The sequence below is a fragment of the Serinus canaria genome, chromosome 3 (genome assembly GCF_022539315.1).
Source record: "Serinus canaria isolate serCan28SL12 chromosome 3, serCan2020, whole genome shotgun sequence".
Taxonomy (NCBI): domain Eukaryota; kingdom Metazoa; phylum Chordata; class Aves; order Passeriformes; family Fringillidae; genus Serinus; species Serinus canaria.
In genome coordinates, this window is record NC_066316.1 from 84421037 (window position 1) to 84444884 (window position 23848).

At 41.1% G+C, this 23848-nt stretch overlaps 1 protein-coding gene across 1 annotated transcript in view; it reads left to right on the top strand.

Moving 5' to 3' along the window:
- The first annotated feature begins 4186 nt into the window (after positions 1–4186).
- The window catches only part of COL9A1 (collagen type IX alpha 1 chain), a 60918-nt gene continuing 41256 nt past the window's right edge, over positions 4187–23848 (top strand). Inside the window, 11 exon segments of the mRNA XM_030236032.2 lie at positions 4187–4273; positions 4582–4655; positions 6046–6123; positions 6259–6391; positions 13732–14128; positions 19141–19218; positions 19874–19894; positions 20899–20973; positions 21537–21572; positions 21682–21744; positions 23591–23644. Of these exon segments, the coding sequence (XP_030091892.2) occupies positions 4260–4273; positions 4582–4655; positions 6046–6123; positions 6259–6391; positions 13732–14128; positions 19141–19218; positions 19874–19894; positions 20899–20973; positions 21537–21572; positions 21682–21744; positions 23591–23644 (1023 nt within the window). The 5' untranslated portion in view covers positions 4187–4259.

Below are 23848 nucleotides of genomic sequence, written 5' to 3' on the forward strand. Positions count from 1 at the left end.
TCATTCACAGAAGGAATTATTATGGCAAGGGGACATGGAACTAAGGTGGAAGTTTGTCTGGCTTCATACAGAGGCCATCTCGATTTGTGCTCCACGAACACTCCTGAGGGATTTGTTGAATTTTGTACTCTACATTGGACAGCCTAGGTGTTCACAAATTGGCTGCAGTGAGGTTCACCTGTAAAGAGGATTGTGCTGAGGAGATGAGAATCTGGCCCCAAGAATTCCCAGGTTTCTCTGAGTGACCTCTACTAGAAAGAAGCTGTTTGGTCTTTATGCAAAACAGCATCTGACTGCTTGGAAAAAAAGCTGTTTTTCTTCCCATGCCAAAATTCATAAAATTCTGGACAGAAAAGTACATTTTTATGATGAAGGTAAGAATTTATTGGATAACAGATTATTTGTTAAATTCCAATGATGTGTTGGAACCTGACAAGGATTATAGTTTTGCTGTCAATTCAATTACCCTACACTTGAGGAAGCTGGTTTAATTATTTGTTGCTGGTTTAATTAAAAAGTGCTTAAGTCAGTGTAAGTTTTGCCCCTGATGTCAATGAGATCAGTCCCAGCTCCAAGTTACCTTAACTCTTAGCATGATTAATGAACAGCAGGTCTTTCAGAAATGCCATCGTTTGCAGCCACACAGTTAATCTGGAGCTGAGAGAGCCAAACACAATGTTACATCAAACTCACTCATGTTAAGAGTGTGCTGTGTGCTTCTCCTGGGGTCTGGCAAACTCCAGGGAGAGCAGTGACCTTTACACTCTGGGTAAGGGTAAAGAAGGTTGGAATGTAGAGAGTGGATTTTTTTAATTGTAAACTGAACGGAAAATGTGGCCCTAAGAGGCTGAAGCCACATGAAAAGATCAAAGGTACAATTTAGAGAAGACCATGGGGGACAGAAGTGACTCTCTCCAAGAGACAGCAGAGAGATAGGCAATAAATAAGAAGTAATCTCTCCCTCTCCCTCTCCTCCCCATACTGCCATGTAGGGCTGGGAGCATGAACCACTGGTCCTTTATGGGATCACTCACACAGACAGAGGCCCCACTTTAACAGCACAAACTGGAGTTGACTTCCTCCAGTTCCAAAGCTTGCTCTTGAGACCCCAGTACCTGCAAATATGTCACAGATACTTCAGGGGAAGAGCAAACTTGCGTAGGGCCTTCTAAAAGTCCTGCTCGAAAGTATAAGCCAGTGACATGGAGCTGCTTCCAGCCCAGACAGAAAAAAAGCATCAGGAAAGGATCTTTCACTTAATTTAGTCACCCTAAATTGCTGTAAATCAAGTTTGAACTGATAAACCATCTTCTCTGCCATGTGGTCTTCTCTAAATCACGCCTTTAGTATTTTTTTTTGTTTTTTTGTTGGATTGCACCTTCTGACAGTCCAACTGCAGCCACCTTGATGCAAACCTTTTCAAAACAGAGACAGAGCTTTATATCTGCATGAGAAACTGGGTCTACCCATTGTTATATCTCTCCATTCAGATTCTCAGAGATAGCTGTGTGAATACCTGTTCTCCAACTCAAGTTACACAGAAGAACTGGCATATGGAATGAATATGGAATCAGATGTTTGAGGAGTGGAATGGGAAGTCAGGTGTGCAAGAACACCCCCACATGCTAGTGAGGTGATGACATTCCTACATAGCTTATTTTCAGGAGTCAGTATCTGAACAAAGTTACCACTGTTTAATTCATCCACATTCAAAAGATGAGCAGTTAGTATTTTGATGACAAATCCCTGAGCAAGTGGCTAAATAGCAATGACTGCACACTGAGGTTCTCTGAAAAAAACTATACAGGCCCAATTCATAAGAAGAGAAAACTATGAAGTGATGTAGAGTGACATCAAAATAGTCAGATCAGCTAAACATGAGTGTCAGTTGGATGGGGACTGTCTCTGTGACAGTAAGATAAGTAGGATACATACTCCATCTGTCCCAGTTTACATTTTCTTGAAATGGGAATAATATTGGCTAGATCCTGGGGCTATTAAACCTGCTACCACCAGTCTGTCAGTTAGTGTTTTTCTGGCTCTTTCAAGGTGATGTGATAATTATTAGTAGAGCGTCTAATCAGGAATTTCATCACAGACTGTGAGTTTCCGTTCAAGATGAAGACATCAAAATGCACACAGGGCAAATGGAGGCTATTAGTCTTATAAAGAATTTTTCTTTTGCCCACAAACAGAATAGTAAATGTATTTCCCCTGCTTTAGTTACATATTATCTCCCATGTTTTATTTCAATAAAAATGTCTTTTGAAGATCCTGTATTGGAAAAATACTCCAGACATAAGAGAAGTTCCACCCTTGAGAACTGCTGCAATGAAATGTAAGCAAAATTAGACTATAGACTGCCCAGAAACAGAGTATATGTTCTCTGAATTTTTCTGAACAAGACTGTCCTCTAGGAGAGGATGATGGTTGTGTGAATTACTCTAGATACAATGGATGGCAAACATCTTCACACCGTGTACCAAAAGACAATTGCTAACTTACTGTAAGGTGGCTCTAACCAGTTCCATATCTAACTACTGGAATGGCTTTTTCTTCTTTAATAACTGCCTCAAGTAAATTGGCAATACTAAGCAGTCTCAAAGGCAAAGGAAATGCCACAGCTTCTATCTGTGACAACAAAAGAGGTGGTTTGGCACCTGACTCTTTTCCATTCCTTCACAAACCTTCTGGTATTCTTTTTCAGTCCTGGGTGCTCTCTGTCGTTCCTTCACATGCCACCTTCCCCTTTGTTATAGCTTCAAGTGACTTCCATGTACTGCTCTTCCTCCAGCTCCTTATGGACTCCTTCAGGCCCTATGGGTGCCACTGGATGCCACACTGGAAATACATGCAAGGGGAAATAAGGCACTTGGGTGTGTGGTGATTTAGGCAAACTTCTTGTGAGCTCAAATTAATTTTTCACCTTTTTTGTTTTTGAATTGACAGAGGTTTCATGTGCCAATCCTGCTGCTGATTTGTAATCTTTACAATTGTGCTGGACCACAAGGGTCCCTGGGTGTATCTTCCTCTTGAAGGGTGAAAAAATAGCATCACCAAAGCTTCACTGCCTTAGGCATCAAAATCAGACATTATTCATGGCAAAATGTTTGTGTTTGTGATCCAGTCCCACCCTTTCTAACAATAGATTTAAAACTGTAAACTGCATTAACATTGGAATGACCAATACTGGGAATGTGATTTACAGCAAATTGGGATGGAGGGGATCGTTCACTACCAAGTTATTTCTCCAGACACTGATCAAACAGCAGAGATTATTGCATTTTCTACATTCCACACTTGAAAGATCTGGATATTTAGGGTGTTATTAACCAGAATATTAATAGTCTAGAGAAGATGAAACTTTACAAATGTGATGTATAAGAACAACATAGTGTACTTTTCCATACCTACATGAATTTTGACTGTGGTTCCTGTGAGGACTTTATGGCTTTTTATTATCTTTTTCTTGATCTTTGCATGCATACAGATTTCAGTTTCTCTCTCTTTTTGTATCTGGAAGAACAAATATGAGTAAATGTCTTTGTGTGTCAAGCATATGTACTAGTCTCTTTGGAAAGGGAGCGCTTCATCAATGGCAACAGAACAGGAGTCTGCCTAATTATATCTCTGTGTATGCTTTGTAGGTTAGAATCTGAGCAATGAAAACCCTTTTACATAACCTGTTTTATTCAGAAAAAACAACTGGAACCTCACCAGGCAGGCTTCTCCTGAGGTCACCTGATGAGTAAATCAGTGAGAAATGGAAATACCTTCTTTATAGGACAGGGATTTGCTTCTTCTCAGAGCTTTTAGTCTTAACACTGTATCAGGGCCACCAGCTTCCTCACACCTCCTGGTACATATAATTCTTACCCCTGCCTGGCTGGACAGCAGATCCCACCATTCAGAGACTGGCTTTGCTGAACTCACATTTCCTGAATCTCCCTGCCCTCTTGCTGGTGAAAGAAGCAGACTTTATTTTGCACTCTTGGCTTCTTTATATTCAGCTGGCTCCAGAGGTCCGCCCTCAGAGCCCGCCAGGACACACGTCTGTCCAGCCTCCACCTCCTCCCCTGGAAAGATTAAAACCAGCCCAGCAGCCTGCACCTCCCTCTCTGCAGGGTCCTGGTGGGGCAGGAGCTGCAGTCTGCACCCACTGCTGCACTCCTCTGCCAGGCTAATGAGAGGGAAGCAGGCAGTGTGACGATACACCCTGCGCATTCACATGAGAGAAGTGAAGAAATCCAGCAGTGAAGATGAAAAGCCACTGGTAAGAGAACAAGTGGGATTTAGAGACATCTGTAAATAAGAGATTAGAACAGTGAAAACTATCCTTGCCAGCATTATATGAGTGGACTACAGTAGAAAGAGCTTTATTGACACGTTTTATTATAAGGCAAAAATAAAATGTTGTCATGTAAAGAAATTATCTTGCCAAAGAAATTGTCTTGTCAAATCTGTCAGCAGATCCTTAGGTGGTATTTTATATGTTTAATATGCATGGCTTGGAGGAGAAATTTAATAACAGAACCTGTCAGAAACTATAGATTCATACTGGAGTTTTCTCTCTGTTTACAGGAAAATTACAGCTTTCTTTTACCTGTGTAGTTTTTTGTGGTCTTTCATCTCAGCCACCATCCAGCACCAATCAAGTAAGGAGACAGATTTTATCTACATTTTATCTTTGTGTAATTTTGAATGTCAAAAGACTTATTCTGTGTTTATTCAAAACTAAAATTTTCTGTAACTAACCATCACACAAAGTGAGAGCTGTCTATGTGCATTTATATGTGTATGGATGGATAGAAGGATATCTATGAAAAACAGGAGAAAAGAAAGAGCTGTGTGTGTTGCTTTAAATTTTCTATTAGATATTTTTAAGGTAACGATTAAAATCTGGATGTAGATGGTAAATACAAGACACAAACCTTCCCTGTCTTTCAGTGCTTTTAGTTAGATATTCTTCTGCTGCATGTGGCAATAAACTGGTTCTCCTTTATTTGCTGGGCATAAAATGTAAATGGCTGGATGTCAGCCATGTGTCTCATCAAAGAATATAGAATGGGGTCTTTTCTAAGGTGCAATGTGTCAACCTGAATGTTCCCTTTAAGCCTATGTTGTCAGAAGGAAACCCACATTTAGGGTTGAGCCTTTGCAGCACACAAGAGGCTCTCTGTAGGTTAGAAATGCTTCTCCTTCCAACTTCTACTCTTCATTCTTCCCTACCCACATTCTGCTAAATTTCCCAGATTGACTTGGTACTAGACTTGTACATGGCTCTTAAACTCTTCAAATAAATGCTAATTTTTCCTTTCTTGTTCCTTAATTCAGGTTATCTTGTAGGTCTTATGGCCATGACAAGGTTTTTTGAAAAATAATATTCTGAAAAATTGGATTTTTAGATTTAGTTCCCTCAAACAAATTTCTTCTACATTCTCATTTTGGTTCACAAAAAAGGCCTGTAAGATCTTCTCGCCACCAACTTACATTTAATGAATGTTCATTTTCTGATCAAATCTGGCACAGAGGAAAGTGGGAAAGCTTGGAATACCAGAAAGGATGGAAAAGATGCCAACTGATTCACAACAACTTCTTTAGTTGGCATGAGGTTTGTTTAAGTTTCCTGGGGAGTAGAGAGACTGTTGATTTAGGCAACTTGCCTTTTTTTTTTTTTTAAGTTTGCTTGAACCACAGAAAGTTACAACCCAAAAACTCCTCACAGCAGTTCTTCTTAAACTATTGCTATTTCTCAGCAGATCTGCAGGAGAAGAATTATTATAACACTTTCATTAAAAGGCTTGAAAAAAAATCAAATAGCAGATCAAGTCACTGTTTTTTATTTGGAGCTCTCTAGAAAAAGATGATTATTTTCTTGTACCTCTTACTTTACTGAGTACAGTATAAATTATTATATACCTCTAATTATTATTATTTACAGCACTGTTTAATTCCTAATAATCTTACAGTTGCTTCCATTAATTTTATAAGGTGATCTGTGGCAATGTGCAGGCACATGGTTGTTAAATTCACCTTTTTTTGCAGGACTACCAGCTATTCTGGGTGCCAGTCACAGAATTGATATCTGCCCAACAATCAGGATTGGCCAAGATGATCTACCAGGCAAGTAGCACCCTGACTTTTTCAGGAAAAAGCTGCTGTTCAAAAAATTTATCAGGTTATATTCAGCTCTGTGATAGCACAATTCTCAAATTAAATGAAAGTTACATTATGGATATGTATATTTTTTTCTTGCAGGCTTTGACCTGATTTCTCAGTTTCAAATAGAAAAAGCTGCTTCCCAAGGAATTATTGAGAGAGTGGTGGGATCCACTTCTCTACAAGTAGCTTATAAATTGGGACCCAATGTAGACTTCAGGATACCAACCAGGTACTGCCTTCCTTGTTTGGATTTAAAACATAGATATTTTGCAACCTTATTTTTAAGTGGTAGATCTCCCACCAGCTAGATCACCTAATTTAAAAAGTTTTCAGAAGGGGAAATAGTAATTGAACTTTTTTTTTTTTTTTAATTGTCACCACCAGATCAGACTGATTCTGTAGCATCAATTTCAGGGACTTCCACTTCCCTCTAACCACTGATATTGCTCAGAGTTCCTCAAGATTTGCTGATGCTAAGGGATTCACTTCTAGAAAGCAATGTCAGAAGTTGCTGATCATTTGAAATAGGGAGGCAAAGAAAATGTAATAGGAGGAGAGGGAAAAAAGTTTTCTTAAAATATTGACATGAAGAGATCTTTCTGAATGTGTGAGGATTGCAGAGACAAGGTAGGATAAGAACTCACTGATTCTGAGGTAAGAGGGTTTTTTTCATGGTGTGTTTGTTTTGGGTAACAGGTCCATGAATGTTCCTGGATGATTTAAGGTCACTTAATCTATAAAAGTTGAAAATTATTATTTAGCATGTTACAGTGATTTGTGATAGAAGTCAGGATTTAGGAATCTAATTGTGTTTGTGCTTTACAGGCCAGACTTGCTGCTGGTGAAGGAATAGAGACAGTGCAGCAGGGTAGAGATGTCTTTACCAAATTTAAGCAGGTCTGGATTCTGTTCCAGCACCTTATGTAATTAAGAATGCCTCAACTTAACAATTAAATGACAAGAACACTAACTGGACTACAGTTTCAGCTAGGAATAATTGGATCGTGTTTCTGTCTTACTCCACCTATCACTAACAACTTTTCTCACTGCAATCCTCCCTGGCTCCTACCTTCATTGCCACCAGATTAAGCTACTTTAGGGCTTAAGTGTTTGGTTACATTGGGCTCATGGCTACTTTCAGTCCCAGACACAAATTAGGACTGCTAGTGCATGAATGTGAATCCAAACACAGACAGCAAAAGGGAAGGGAAGGGAAGGGAAGGGAAGGGAAGGGAAGGGAAGGGAAGGGAAGGGAAGGGAAGGGAGGGAGGGAAGGGAAGGGAAGGGACGGGAGGGAAGGGAAGGGAAGGGAAGGGAAGGGAAGGGAAGGGAAGGGAAGGGAAGGGAAGGGAAGGGAAGGGAAGGGAAGGGAAGGGAAGGGAAGGGAAGGGAAGGGAAGGGAAGGGAAGGGAAGGGAAGGGAAGGGAAGGTTTCGGGAAGGGAAGGTTTCGGGAAGGGAAGGGAAGGGAAGGGAAGGGAAGGGAAGGGAAGGTTTCGGGAAGGGAAGGTTTCGGGAAGGGAAGGTTTCGGGAAGGGAAGGTTTCGGGAAGGGAAGGTTTCGGGAAGGTTTCGGGAAGGTTTCGGGAAGGTTTCGGGAAGGTTTCGGGAAGGTTTCGGGAAGGGAAGGGAAGGGAAGGGAAGGGAAGGGAAGGTTTCGGGAAGGGAAGGTTTCGGGAAGGGAAGGTTTCGGGAAGGTTTCGGGAAGGGAAGGGAAGGGAAGGGAAGGTTTCGGGAAGGGAAGGGAAGGGAAGGGAAGGTTTCGGGAAGGGAAGGTTTCGGGAAGGTTTCGGGAAGGTTTCGGGAAGGTTTCGGGAAGGTTTCGGGAAGGTTTCGGGAAGGTTTCGGGAAGGTTTCGGGAAGGTTTCGGGAAGGGAAGGGAAGGTTTCGGGAAGGTTTCGGGAAGGTTTCGGGAAGGTTTCGGGAAGGTTTCGGGAAGGTTTCGGGAAGGGAAGGGAAGGGAAGGTTTCGGGAAGGGAAGGTTTCGGGAAGGTTTCGGGAAGGTTTCGGGAAGGTTTCCGGAAGGGAAGGTTTCGGGAAGGTTTCGGGAAGGTTTCTGGAAGGGAAGGGAAGGTTTTGGGAAGGGAAGGGAAGGGAAGGGAAGGGAAGGGAAGGGAAGGGAAGGGAAGGGAAGGGAAGGGAAGGGAAGGGAAGGGAAGGGAAGGGAAGGGAAGGGAAGGGAAGGGAGGGAAGGGAAGGAAGGGACGGGAAGGGAAGGGAAGGGAAGGGAAGGGAAGGGAAGGGAAGGGAAGGGAAGGGAAGGGAAGGGAAGGGAAGGGAAGGGAAGGGAAGGGAAGGGAAGGGAAGGGAAGGGAAGGGAAGGGAAGGGAAGGGAAGGGAAGGGAAGGGAAGGGAAGGGAAGGGAAGGGAAGGGCTGCCCCGGCTCCCGGAGCTGTCCCTGTCCGCGGTGCTGAAGTGGCTCCCGCCGCGGGCCGGGCTCACACACCGGGCTCACCCTCCGGCCTGAGCGTCCCTGCTGCATCCAGAGGTGGGGGAGGAAAATATAGAGTGAGTTTGGGAAAAATGGCCAGCATGGCTTTCCCGAGCTGGCTGGCTGATATAGCCCAAGTGCCATGGGAGCACTGGGGAGGGTCCCTCATCAAACACATTATTTCCCTGTTGGCAACAGGGAAATAATTTTTTAATGTAACACATGATGTTTATACAAAGGCAGAAGAGCCCATTTTAGAATGGCTATATGGTGTGGGAATGAGAGCCCAATTGGATGGGCATGGCTCAGCATTCAGTCTCTGATGTAGCAATATCTTATGCCTTGAAAAATTCACAAAACTTCCTTAAAATGCTGCTGAGTTGCAGCTTGGTCCTTTTGCTGCTTTGCATGCTTGTCCAGAACTATATCCCAAAATTAACAGAAATGATTGCACACTATTCATAACTTAGCTACTCTCACCATCCAAATAAATTCCCATTGGCCTGTCCTTCTTCTAGAGTAAAATCCACTGAATAATCAATCCAGTGTTCTCCATGTAATGGTGTGGTGTAATAATGGTGTAGAAACTTTGTGTGGAACTGCCATGACATATAGCTGTTTCCACTAGACATGGTGAACCCATCATTTTTCAATTTAATCTGTGAATGTGTTCAGGCATCCACCAGTTAGTAAGTACAAAATTAATCCTGTTTATTTGGATAATAATTGTGTTTATTTTTAATGAAAATCTTAAAAAAAATATTGGCACAAAGAAACACCTTTGTGACACTTTTTTTTATATGTGGGAAAAGGGCTAATTATCTTTGTGCATTGGATGAAATCCTAAAGCTTTGACTTCATGAATGCAACTGTCATAACACACACACACACAAAACCCCAAACAAAATAGGGAGGAAGTTTATAAAACTTTATCAGTAAACTTGAAATATCCAGAGAATTTCAAAGGCCTATTTTCTGGCTTTCTTTTTTCCCTTTGGGAATATTGCTTTTCTGTGAAGCAGCACTCCTCAAGTGCATGTGCTTGAAGGTCTGGGTTTTCTACATTCAGCCACCAAAGCTCTTCAGGTGCTTTTCCTCTCACATTGTGAGTAAGCTATCCCACCCAGATATTGATGATGATGCTGAAATAGAAAAGACAAAATGCAGCTAGGAAGCTAATTAGGTCATAAGAGAATTAATTAGCTCAGTAATGGAAGTTTCTGAATAATAAAGATCAGCTGGGGGTAATGAGTCCTAACAAATGGCTTCTGGTTAATGACTTAGGACAGATGCTTTTAAAAGTACTGAGCTAAGTTTTATTGTTATTGCTTGCTCAGTTGCTGCCAGGCAGTGTGTGCCAGGTCAGCTGTGAATCTAGGCAGCTCCAGGAGAGGCAGACAGGAGTGTCTCCAGATTGATCAGAAGAACCCTCAACCCTGGCCACATCATACTGCATTAACATGAGAATGGCCACAGCAATTTCCACAGCCACCTCCAGTGGGATGTGCTAACATTTCTAAAACCTTTATTTAGCAAAGACTAAGTTAAGTCAGCAATGGAGTTCACCTAAAAAAATTAACTCAACCCCCCCCCAAATTTAATAAAATAAACAGTTACTTTGTAGAACTTAAATAGGTATACAGTTGAGCTTCTAACATAGTCTTCTGCTCTTGGTGGCTCCTGGGGTCACTGGGATGGGTCAGGGCTTTCCTCACCATAGTCAGATGACTTACCTTGGTTGTGTTGAAGCCTGGGTAGGACTTAGCTTTGAAATCTCAAAGAAATCTTCCTGTTAATTGTTCATAATACAGGATTAGTGAAAGTCTTAGGTATTTATTTAAAAGACTTAAAAGAAATAGCAGTGTTTCAGAAGTTCCCCTAGATGAACTACAAATGTTTCAAACTTCCCACCCTCCAATACTTTAAAAATTTTGGCAAATAATCGAATATTGGTTAAAAAAAATTGACCTAATCTTGCATTCATTAAACAACTGAAGCAGTTAATAATGAGTAATACAAGGAAAGCAGGACTGGAATGCTTTCTTACAAACTGAAGAAAAAAACTAAATTAAATAAAAAGATTGGATGACTCATATCCTGAACAATTTTAAGTGGAGAGGAAATAGGTTAGGAATAAATGTGGATTTTGGCCTTTAAATAAGATTCCATATGAGTTCTTTCTTTGCTCATTTACCTGAATCTAAGTTTAAAATTGATTGGTTCTCTTCCATAAATCAGTGGAATTGGAAACAACTATGTTAAAAATAATTTCCAGGAAGAATTTGAGTGCTTATACATCTATCAGTTGTTCAATAGGGTTACAGCATCCATCCCTCTTCATCTGGAAGTAAGATGGAGGAATAGCTTCTCTACAATTGTTTATTTAAATATCATGCTAAATTTGTCATGGTTTCCAAATATTTAGCATTTTAAGTTGCTGATTTCAGAAGGATTTTGCCTAATAAGAATTCTGGGCTTTGGAAAGAAATGTGTTCTGAAATATAATTAAACCATGGAAGGATCATTACTGTTGGAGTAGCTGAGATGAGCATATGTCTCTGCTTTGCTTGTAGAATTATAGATATAAATCTTACACAGTAACAGTCCCCTGTAGAGTACCTTTCTGGTGAGGAGTCATGCTCCACTGTGTTGAGTCATGTTACTGAGTCTTTAGTCTAAAGGCAGCAGTTCTTCTGATTGGTTGCTGGTCTTTAAAAAAGATGGGAATACCTGTCCATGTTTGTGCACTGAATTTTTATCTTTAGTGTTTGATATATGTTTCTTATAATCTGATTTTCTCTTCCAATGTCAGAAGCTTTTACATTATTTCTCTTTGCATATCTTCTGAAAAAGTGAACATATTTCTTTCCTATTTTAATGTCTGAAAACAGGAGAACCATATAGTGTCGTGAAAAATACTAAGTCTATAGCTAAATATGGTGCAAAGAATTCATTTGCCAATCTGGCATAAAAAATACTCTAATCAAAAAATATGTTCACGTACCAGGGTTTTTTGTTTCCTTTCTTGTTTTGTTTTTTTGGCAGTATAGTTGTGTCAACTGAGGTCGGATGAGAATGTGTGTGATAGTTTAACGAGTATTGCCATGACAACAAAACTTAGCAGTGCAGAGAAATGCTGAAAACCTCTTCACAGAGGATCTGGGATTAGTACTGCTTCTTTTAGGCTCAGTGTATCAGACACCCTGGTGTCACTGAACTCAACAGAGAATGTTGACTGTCACAAGGAGGCTATTTAAAGATTACCTAACAATACCACCTTCAGTGTGGTAGTAGAAAAACCAGCTCTTCTGCAAGAACAAATGAGATTCAGCATCTGAAGAGATAAATGACCCAGCTGAGCTAAAGTTTTAGTAGTAGAGGAGATTTTTAAAAGAGACATTATAGAGGAAGGACACAAAGAGCCATGAAGGATGTGCTGAACTGGATCAGAAGCTTAGTAAGAGTGAAGGTATGTCTGAATAGGGAGAAGAATTATCTTCCTGGAGCAGAAAAGAATATAAGTGCTTATTGTGTAGGCCAGAAACCTAACACAAGGAGGGATTGGGTTCAGCAAACACTGCAAAGTGCTTGGAACAGAAGGCAAGCTACAATATCCACAAGGTGACATTTGCATCTGAGAGGGCAAGATAAAAACTGAAAATGAATGATGACAGAACACAACGAGTTAGATAAAATATTATCAAACAAAACCAGCTAGCGCAGGACTTCATCCTCAATCAAGAGCCACAATTCAGAGCAAAGCACAGACAGATTAAAGATACTGGCAAGGAGCCTCCTCTTCCAGCTTCATATATCTCCACACCTTATATAATGAGCTAAACTTTCCTGCTAAATATTCCCCTGCCTTATACCCCAGCTCTCAGATGTATGCAAAGGCTCCCGTGGAAAAGGAGAAACACCAGCACTGCAGGTACTTTATTTGTAAGCTGGAGCTGCTGCTGCTGCTGCCAGGCTTGCCATGTCCTGGCTGAAATCTGCTGAGGCTGTGCCGCTGCCTGCTGGAGCACAGCTGCACTACAGCTTGGAACACTACCAACTAGGGAGATTGCTTCTGGAAGTACTCTCTTCCTAAATCAGTAGTCATCAAGCATACAGAATAAGAGCTGACAATTTTTTGGTTTTTTCCCCCCCAGTAGCCTAGATCCTGAGATTCATTAATGCTACATAAATAGCTGCTGAGATAGGATTGATCTGCCTCTCAAAAATCATCTTTGTTCAAGATGTCTACTTGTTTGAGAAGTTATCATAATGAAAGCTGGGGCAAAATAGCTCTGCATATCTCATGTTTAAGAAATTTATTTAAACTTATTCTTAAATGTGGGTAGATGGCAAATAACGTATTGATGTCGACTGGATATGACACTAGAGTTTTATGACCCATAGAATAAATATGAAAAAGCCAATTTCTTAAATATTGTACTGGATTCAATGATATATTTGAAATAAAAAAATGACATGACTGTTTTGCACAGTGACACAGCTAGTGTTACTTGTGTTTCCAAAGCTCACCTTATAGGAGTTGCTAAAATATGAGATATTTTATATGTGGGAAATCAGTTCCCTGCTACTTGTAGTCTTGTGGTTTAATGTCATAGGACATGATACACTTTGAGTGTGAGTTCTCACCACATATTTGTCAATGATTTCTGCTGAAGTGATAGCTTACACCTTAACAAAAGGGTTATTGGGAGACTGAACAAGGAAATGCATTTGTAAAAGACATTTTTATGCCTTCAAAATCAAATCAAATCTGCACTTTCTCCCTGGTCATTGTAAAGTCATAAAATATTGACTGACCTTGTAAATCTAATAATGGAAAATAAGATAGTTGTAGGATATACTTTTTATATCTGAAGTGGGAGTTAATTGTTGCTCCATCCATTATTCTTAGAAAGGGTTATCATAAAAATTGTAAAACATTGGAAGAACCTACACTTTCAAACCAGTTCTTTTGCCATTAGTAACACCTTGTTTTGGGGCTCAGCATGCAGAAGTGCACTGATACAAGAATGGTTGAGATATGGTTCCACTGAGTAATGGTTTCTCATTAGTCTGTGGTGATATGTGGAGCTTTTCAGAGCAAAAACAGAACAAATGTACTGTATTTTAATCCTGCACAGTGCCATATATGCCAATGGATTGCCTGATGAATATTCCTTTCTAACTACTTTTCGGATGACTGGGGCCACACTTCAGAAATACTGGACTATTTGGCAGATTCAGGATTCTTCAGGAAAAGAACAAGTTGGAGTGAATCTCAATGGTCAAATGAAAAGTGTTGAGTTTTCTTATAAAGGAGCGGATGGAAGACACCAAACAGCATCATTTTTGCATTTGCCTTTCTTGTTTGACTCCCAATGGCACAAGCTTATGATAATTGTGGAAGCAAACAGTGTCACACTTTTCATTGACTGTATTAAAATAGAGTCCTTAAGCATAAAACCAAAAGGGAAAATCAACACTGATGGCTTTGCTGTGCTTGGAAAACTTAAAAATAATCCTCAAATTTCGGTTCCGGTAAGTTTAAAAATCTTTTATTTCTTTAAAAAGTGTTTTACATTAAATATGGGGTTTTGTTTTGTGAAATGCATGTTTAAATTATTTCTGAAAGCAGAAATGACAGAAAATAACTCCTTGGCAGGTAAGTACTAGCTGTGTTGTTTTCAATTGTGCACTTACACCTTGTAAATTAAGAGATGACCCAGGTTATGCCTAAATTTCAGTAATGAAAATTCCTAGACATCCCTGTACTTGTTACAACTTTGAAGTAAAAGAGTGAAGTGAGACATAATTTTAAACTATAGCTCACACTGTTTGCAAAAAAAGCCTCGTGGACACAGGGTAACCAATGTTGTGTAAATCTGAAAGGGAAAACACTGCAACAAAAGAAGCATCTCACGTTTCATCACCTCTGTGTGTTTAGTTGCTGTATTGCACTGGATTGAAATCAGTTTTACATGAGAATGCCAGCAGAAATCTGCCCCATGTGCCTGAAGGGATCTATCTAGCATGCTTTATAGATGTGGATGAGGAAATTTCAACAGCTCAAAAGTTACACTAATTCTGTTGAAAACAAGAGTTAGTCTTTGAAAATGTCATTAAAATAATCAGCTGGAGCTGATTAATATGGAAATTAGCATATTACAAATTAGCATATGTATCTTAGCTTTGCTAACTGCTCTGAGCAATACTGATGGATGAATGGATAGGTGGGATGATGAAAACATTTCACATTTCATGTATTTTGTGCATGTTAGTAGGATGAAAAAAATTCTATGTCAATATTGCTTTCCTCTTTGGAAAGATAATTAGATTAAATGCAGAGAAATCTTTTGGTATTAGTGCAATAATTTTACAGCACCTGGTATGCAGTGCTAGAAAAAACTGTGCCCTCCAGTTAGACACAGAGTCATCCCTTTAAAAATGAGGAGGGTTCCTTTGCCTCTTGGAGTAGTGATTCCAAATGGCAGCTGACAAGTGAGGAGAGAGATGTGGTATCAAGTTCATCTTGGCCCTCTCTTGGCACTCTGAATGACCTTTGGCCAGGATTGAAGAAGTGAGGAAAAGCAGAAGAGAAATCTTGGAATTTTATCCTCTTTCCTCTCCAGCCTGTGTTTTGCAGAGACTTTCTCTTTTCAGCAAGGTGTACAAATGAGCAGCATGGATCACCCATGACTCTTAAGGCATTTGGTGGGGAAATGTCTGGCATTAAGTTCTGCCTTGCCCCTGTTTAAGACTGTACATCTTTAGGTACCAGTGCAGAGCTACAGTAATTATAGCACAACCTCCTTTAAGGATGAAAGAATAAAATGGAATAAATAATTTTTGTAATTCACCATTTATAATGCAAAATAATTGTTTATAACTTTAGCATGTTTCTGGAAAGATTTGGTCATATAAAGTATATTTTATGAAAAAAAAGTAAAATCTTTGCATGAGTTAGGCTTTAAAACAAGAGTGTGATGCACACTCTTGACAAAAAGAATAATGAAGCACTGGAACAAATTATCAGGGAAGACAGAGAGTAAGCACGACACCATATTCTTAAACTGAGTTTGGATGTCTAAAATTACACTTTATTTTAGACAGAACTGACTTTGAATTGCACGGCCTGTGTTAGGAAGCCCAAAAAGGCAATGGTAGTGCTTCTACCTGATATTACAATAATGTAGATTTAGGAACCCCATAACCTCTGAAAAGATAATAAAGGAATTACATAGTCAGATGGACTAGTAATTTTAAAATGTCTATTTATATTGCAGAAATTTCTGTTTTAGCTTGTGTTTCTCTTTAAATTGACTAAATAAATCTATGTTTGGGGCTATTCTAGTCTTTAACTTGCTTGACTGTAAGTTTAAATATTTCACCAGACTTGGTTATTTAATGTGCCCTAGGCACAGCTTTTAATTTACTCCCAGGCATTGTTAAAGTATATTACTTCCAGTGGTAGAATTTTAAAAGGACATAAATTATGTGTTTCCTATTCTTTTTTGCAGCATTCTGGTGAGGGCCCTATTTATCTTGCAGAATAGGTCAACTTCTCAGAGGTGCACTGTAACACATATAATTTTAAAAGGGATTCTTTATTGCCTGTTATTACGATGAGTGCCTAGGAGAATAATAGATACAGTTCCATTAGAAACTCCATCTTGCCTTTCAGCCTTTACAAGGGTTTATTCCGGGATTTCTGGAATGCTTTATGGAGGATAAATTTTTACACCGATTCCCAGCTGCATTTCACCTATTTTTTATATAAAAGATCTAAAAGTTTTATCTTTTTATCTAAAAGTTATTAATATAATCCATTATAAACTCTAAGCAATATGAGATTTAGCATCATTTCAAAACTGAAAAAGAATTTACTTTCTAAATTACATGTCTATAATAGGAAGGTAAGGGAATTAATTTCTTCCTGTTCAAATTACAACTTCTGTGAGATGATATAGTTGCCTTAATTCCTGTGATTTCAGTGGCATTCCCATGTTTTTTTCATAATAGAGAGTAAACACTTTGCTAGAAATGACTCTTGGTCATTATTGAATTGACATTTAATGCTGCTAACTAGCTCAGGGAAGCAACATGACTAGTAACATCTAAGAGGAAGCTGCTTGCCAATATTTGTTTAACAGGGATTAATTTACACCACAGAACAGATTGTGTCTGTGTACTGTAAAAAGTCACATCTTGGTTTTTTTTCACCCTGTGAAATCTCGCATTCAGAAGGCTGAATTCTAGCTATGGGAAGCCAAATAACACTGGAATTGGCTGTAATGTGAAAGGTTTTAAAAAGAGGTGCAAGAAGAAAGAAGCTCTAAAAGCCTGTTTCAGAGATGTTGAAAAATGGATAAAACATGTTTAAAACAGCTCTGGAATGAGATGCATTTAAATATTTGTAGTTTATTCTTGGTCACTTAACAAATGTACAAACAATTGACAGCAGACCTCTCTTAGAAGAAACATAGATGTCCTTGATGAAGTATTGCAGAAAATCTCCACATAAAAAATTGCTTAGCTGAGTTGTACTTTCCCAGGAGGAGGACTTCCCCTGGATCATCACCAAGCCAGCAATAGCCCAGTGGGGTACAAGGAGCCAGATCTCCCAGAGGAGACCTGCAGCTGTGATCTGAGGGTCATGGTTTTCCTTAAAGCCTATGGTACTGCTAAATGCACCCCTGTGGCTGATTTTATACTGAAAATACTACCCTACATATTTAGGTCTCATTTGCATTTTACCTAATCTTCACCTCTCTCAACTAAAACACTAATAAGACAACTGAATTACATGGTTGATATTGAGATGTGCCAAGATAGGCAGGTATTTGCAGGAATTGATATAGAACTTAAGATGACAAAACAATGACCAGCCAGACACAGTTAATTTTACCTGTGCTGACTAAGAAATCAAGATGAAACAGCAATCCCGTAGGAAACCTGCAAAATGTATGTCAGAAATACTGACCTATGAGTCTTAAACATTCCTTGTAGTTTAACTCCAGATAGCAACTAAGCCCCACACAGCTACTTGCTCCCTCTACCCCATGGTGGGATGAGAACTGGAAAAGTAAAATAAGGAAACTTGTGCATTGAGATAAGGACACTTTAATAGGTAAAGCTCAAGCTATACACAGAGGCAAAGCAAGACAAGGAATCAATTCACCACTTTCCAATGGCAGGCAGGTGTTCAGCCATCTCCAGGAAAGCAGGGTTCCATCACATGTAACAGTGACTTGGGAAGGCAAAGAGCATCACTTCAAACTCCCCCTGCTCTTTCCTTCTTCTCCCAGCTTTATATTCTGAGCTTGATGTTGTATGGTCTGGGATACCCCTTTAGTCAGGGGGATCAGTTATCCTGGCTGTGTCCCCCCCCCAAGTCCTTGTGCACCCCCAGCCTCCTGGCTGATGGGGTGGGGTCAGGGCAGAAAAGGCCTTGACTCTGTCCAAGCACTACTCAGCAATAAAAAAATCATCCCTGTGCTGTCAACTCTGCTCCCAAATCCAAAACATGGCTCCATACCAGCTACTGTGAAGAAAATACGCTCTACCTCAGGAAAAACCAGCACACCACCTTTGGATTTAAAAGGTTACCTTTTAATATCTTCACTTTATGATTACCTCTAAATTATCTGAGGTTCATCTCTGAAAACTTTATGACTGTATTTAATCCTTAATAGCACTGTATATGGATATCAGTAGAATACCTACATGAGACATCTTCAAAATAATGGCATCCTTTAAATCATCTTAACATAATCAAGAAGATCGTTGTGAAATACTGGCAAGGGAAAAGATACCTTGACAGCAAGGCTACAACATATTTGCCCTTCTCTCACCTCTCCTAAATCAGTGGGAAGCCAGTCACATCTGTTACTACCTTGCCACTAGTAGAATTTTATTTTAAATTTTTTTTTCAAGTTAGGTTTCTTATCAGCTTTTGTTTTGTATAGTCTCAAGGCAGACAGAGTTAGCTTTCTTCTTTTCATAGCTGGTACAGAGCTGTGTTTTGGATTTACTGTGAGGATACTGTTGACAACTTACTCCTGTTTGGGCTGTTGCTATTGTATGCCTGCCTTGTAGTATTAAATTAGTATTAGTTATTTTATATGTATATTATGGCCCTCGATTGGCTTTTATTATGATGGTTTGAAAATTAGAAGTGGATAAAGGAGGGAAAGAATTGACTCACAGATGGTGGTGTCAGATAACACGTAAAAGAAACAAGGGTACTCCTTCTGTTGTGCTCCAGTCTCAGCACTCGGAAACCATGATGACTGCAAACAAACAGAACAGTAGAGATGTGATAAAGAGGATTTCAGGACTGGCAGCACCTCGGCCGGTTTATGCCCCCTCTTTAAAAGAGCTCCACTGTTAGGGGTGGGGGAATGCAAGACAAAGCACTGCTCCACCTGTAGCTATTGACATTAAACACCTAGCGTTTAATCCTCTGCCTAGAGTGCCAGTAGTCCACCTCTTACACGTTCGGCCAGCGTGACCCCTGACCCGAATGAACATGATCTTTTCTTTTTTGCCAGTTCGAGATCCAGTGGATGGTGATCCACTGCGACCCCCTGCGACCCCAGCGCGAAGGCTGCGGCGAGCTGCCGGCTCGGGTGAGAGACCTGACCTGACCTGTTCTGTCCTGTCCTGTCCTGTCCTGCCCTGTGCTGCTCTCCTCTGCAGCCCACGGGACTCTCAGCATCTCTTCCCCCTCCTGGCTTCCGATGCTTTTTTTTACCATACCTGCCCTGTATTCGGTGGTTTAGAAATCCAACCCTCCAGAGCAGCAGCAGCAACCGCTGCCTCACTTTAACCCTTCCGTGACTCGCTGTCTGCCTCTCCTCTGACGGGCTGTTCTGGTCCCTGCGGGCGCTGTGCCCCGCAGCGCAGGGGCTGTCGCGGCCGCCCCGGCATCGCCGCCGCGCCGGGAGCCTGGCGGCGGGAGGCCCACGGGCGCAACGGGGTAGGTGTCCGACCCGGCAGCCGCAGGGCAAAGGGTTAAGGCGCTGTTGGAGCTCCGTCCCGGCCTGCCCGGCCGCCAGCCTCCTCCAATCCCCGCGACCCTGCCCAGGGCCGCAGCCGGGAGGGGCTCCGGCCGCGCTCACCTTGCGCCCGCCCGCCCCGGCAGCCGCACGCTGCTCCCTCCATCCATGGCCCGGCGCCTCCTGCCCCTGGGGCTCTTCCTGCAGGCTCTTTGCCTCGGCCTGGCTCAAGTAAGTTTTTTCTGACTTTAACTCCGCTTTGTTTTATATTTTTTCTCCCTCGCAGGTAACCCAGACGGGAATCGAGGTAAGTGCGAGGGAGCGGACGGCGCTCGGTGTGGAGGTGCAGAGGGACCGAAGGCTGCTGTGCCGTGCCCTGGCGCCGACCCCCGGAGCGTGTTTGTGCCGTGTCCCCCCAGCAGCTGCGGGTGACGCGGCCGAGGCGAGCTGACCGCAGGGCAGCGGTGCCGCCCCTGTGCGCCTACCTGCGAGCACAGGACAGGTGACACCGGCGGGGCTGAGCTCCGCACGCATCTACCGCTGGACGGAATATTTCTGAGAATTCTGGCGTGTGGAGGAAATCTGTCCAGAGCAGCAGCGCTGTGGGGACCAAAGGACCAGGCTCAGGGCCCGGAGCAGCCTCCTGCTCATAGGGCCCCGTTGTGGGGCCGCGGGCAGAGCTCACTGCAAGGAGAACAGAGCCCCCCATTATAGGCACGGAGATCTGTGACTGCCTTTCCCTGAGTTTCCACAGGCTGGCGGCGCCTGCTGCCTCCCCCCGGGAGCCCGGCGCTTTGAGAAAGTGCCTCTGTAGATGTTAATGTAATCCCGAAGAACCAGGAAACTGCCTGTCAGGGGTGTTTTAAATTTTCCTTGCTAGTATGAGCTCTTAGGAAAACGGTCTCTTTTGTGTTGAAAGAAAGAGTAGTCAGTGTAGTGAATTCCGGTGTTCGATCTGCAAAGATCGCTTTTGTTTCTGCCACTCTTGTCATTGCCATGGGGCATTCAGATCCTGCTGCCTGGGGAGTGGAGCCCACCTGGCCCTGACAGCATTGTGGGCACAGGAGAGTGGCTGGGCCCAGGGAGGGGGGTTTAACACCTTCCCCATTCCTTTGGTGAGGGCAGTGTTGACAGTCCTCATAGTGACAGTCAAAACAGGATATAGGGCCTGTGATATACATGGGGTGAGGATGCAGGTCCTTGTCACAGCTGTGACCCCCCGACTAACCCATAGCCTCTAACTGTGGTCCTCCCAGAACGGCTCCATGGATTGCCAGGCTCTAATTGTTCCTTTTTTTCACTCCTTGTCAGAGAGGTCCCCCTGGTCCACCAGGTCCCCCAGGTCCACCAGGGCCACCAGGAGTTCCCGGTATTGATGGCATTGATGTAAGTGTTTCCCACGCCCTCCCTAGGAAATAGGAAATGCTCTGAGCTGTATCTGCGTTATCTGTCAGCCTTTGATCTTCAGGAGTTTGAATTTGGCTGCAGATACATGAAGGAATTGATGGGTCTCATGCTCTGTAGTGGGCTGGAGTGAGTGGAAGAAGCAGATTTTCAGATTATCTTTTGTATAGAAAACTCAGAATTATTTATTTTGTGTAATCAGCATCATATGCTGTGATTATCTGCCATTAATGGGGTGTAAGGGTCTTATAAATTTAATCTCAAAAGGGATTACATAGTGATGCTCGCTCATAATAATTCTGATAAGGATTTGTGGCATTATTCCTGATAGGAGCTACTACATGTGTTCCCTAGATTCCTATCAGAAGTTTCTCTGATGATTTCTGTTAGTCTGTAATAGAAATGATGTGGATTTAATATTTATTTTCTACAAGAAGAGTCAGTTCAGGATTATTTCCGGTAATCTGTAAATCAGTGATTTTCATGAAAGTCTGTAAAAGGTTATTGTAGTTCTGACTAATACCTTCCTTTTCATACCTTGGTAGGGGGAGAGAGGCCCGAAGGGTCCCCCTGGTCCACCGGTAAGTGATTGCTGCTACTTTTCATTTGCTTCTGCTAGAGAAGAAATTTTGAGTTTTGTTTCTGCTTCTCTCTGTGAAACATGCTTAACTGTCCATTTAAATCCTGAAGGGTCCAGATGGGGATGCAGGCAAACCAGGATCCCCTGGGTTGCCGGGAGAGCCAGGAGCTGATGTGAGTACACGTGATTTTCTAGAATTTCCCTGTGTGTTTGTTTGTTTGTTTTCTTCAAGAATAAGTAAATAAAGCACGGGGGCTGTCGGTGCAGCCACCTGGCCCTGGAGAGGGCACTGGGCAGTGGTCTCAGGAACAACTGGTGCTGTGGCCTCTGGAAGCCACCTCTGGTCCAAGGGCAGAGCAGCAAGGGCTTGAGGAAGGTCTGCTGATCTTCCCATCTCCCCATCCTGTGGAAAATAATAGAGAAGATTGAAGTTTCAACGTCATCTAGTGTTGATGGCCTGTTAGGTCATACCTCTTGAATAAACTTTTGGCTGTAAAAATGCCTTCAAACATTTTTTGGAAACTTCATATTTCTCTCTCTTGAGAGCACTGTTAAAAAGCACTGCTTGTTATGAAGCAAGATTGTTGCATTAGTACTTAGATGTTATGCCAGGAGGTAGGCAAGCTTATGTTTAATTTACAAAGGCTTTTAAAACTTAAAAATTTAAAATATCATAAATAAAGATTATATACCATAAACCAGTGTATTAGAGGGTATTGCAAATTATATAAATGGAAAAGCCTAGTATCTATTTAAGGTTGTAATGCTGTTAGAGGTTAATATTTAATTTTTTTTTGGGAAGAGATTTAATGGACATGGAGCTGGAAGAGTCTTTTATTAAACTGTTCAAATTTCATATCTGTAAGAGGAAATGGGCTTTGTGAGTGACATCTCATACCACTTCACATCTTCCTAAAAAAATACAGGCCCACAACCCATTTGTGCATGTCAAAACTCTATAAGAAGATCTTTTAAAAGTCTTTGCCTCTCACAATTTTCATTTAAGGCATAGTTTTATTTTCCTTGCCAAAATTAATGGGAACACAATCACATGAAACAGTACACACTAAACTCAGCTCAGCTTTTGGCATCTGTTCACACTTGTGTATTCCCTTATATTAGTGGATGAATGAAAATGTAATACTAGAGTACAGTCTTCTGAAATATTGGACCTTTTTTCACTTGAAGAAAAAAAAAGTAGGCCTTACTGTACTTCCACTGTCTATTCAACCTTTAATTAGTGTTTTAGATTTATAATACCTTCCTTCTGTGTTTAATTGGTGAGGCAGTTCTGACTTTTAAAATCTCATTTTATTTCAAAAATTATTTCAGTGTCAGGTTTAATAGGCTGTGAAAAGGTACTGTACAGTAATTGCTTGTAATGACCATGAAGCTTTCAAAATCAAATTGTTGGAACAATTGTGTGAATGCTGAATTGCTGGAAGTGTAGATATCTGGATATCTAGAAATTTCTAAGCCATATAAGTTGACTATAAAATTGGAAACAAAAGGAAAAATAAGAACTCCAAATGAATTCCTGGTTATAATATCATGATTAGGTTTTAATTTTAGCCAGATCGACAAGTTAATAGAGTAAATTTAACTCCAGCCTGGCAGCTTTCTGGGGTTTTGTTTTGTTTTGTGTTGTTGTCATCAATGAAACTTTTATTTGAAATGTACAACACTGACAGTTTTTGTTTTTAACATTAGTTGTGAAATAAATTCATCAATCTCCCATTAGGAGGAAATAAGATTGTGAAATCACATGCTTCATTTAATTGTGATTTAACTGAGTAATTCTTGAAGATACATGTCACAAGCACTGATGTTTGTCACTAAAAGCCAGCATTTTAAACTTGTGCAGTTCTATCTGTGCATGTCAATAAATATTTGGATTGCAAGGCTCCTGCAGTTACTAATTTCATTTAATAGTCTCATTTTTCTATGGTGTATAATGTTTTTTGTTGTGATTAAGAACACACAACCCTTGCATTAACATTGTATAACTTTCTTCCAAAGGGATTCACAGGACCTGATGGCTCACGTGGAGCCCCAGGACCAAAAGGACAGAAGGTAGGAACAAAATTATGCATGAAATGATGGATTTTTTTTAAAGCAGCATATTTGCTTGTCTCTATGTGGCTGATAAGGTGCTGCAGCCTTTCTTACAATCCTAACATACCTCTAGAATACACACGTGCTGGGCTCTTTCCACACAGCACAAGCCAGCAGTAAGGAATGCTGGCTGGCATGACATTAGGGTTGAGCATCTTCACT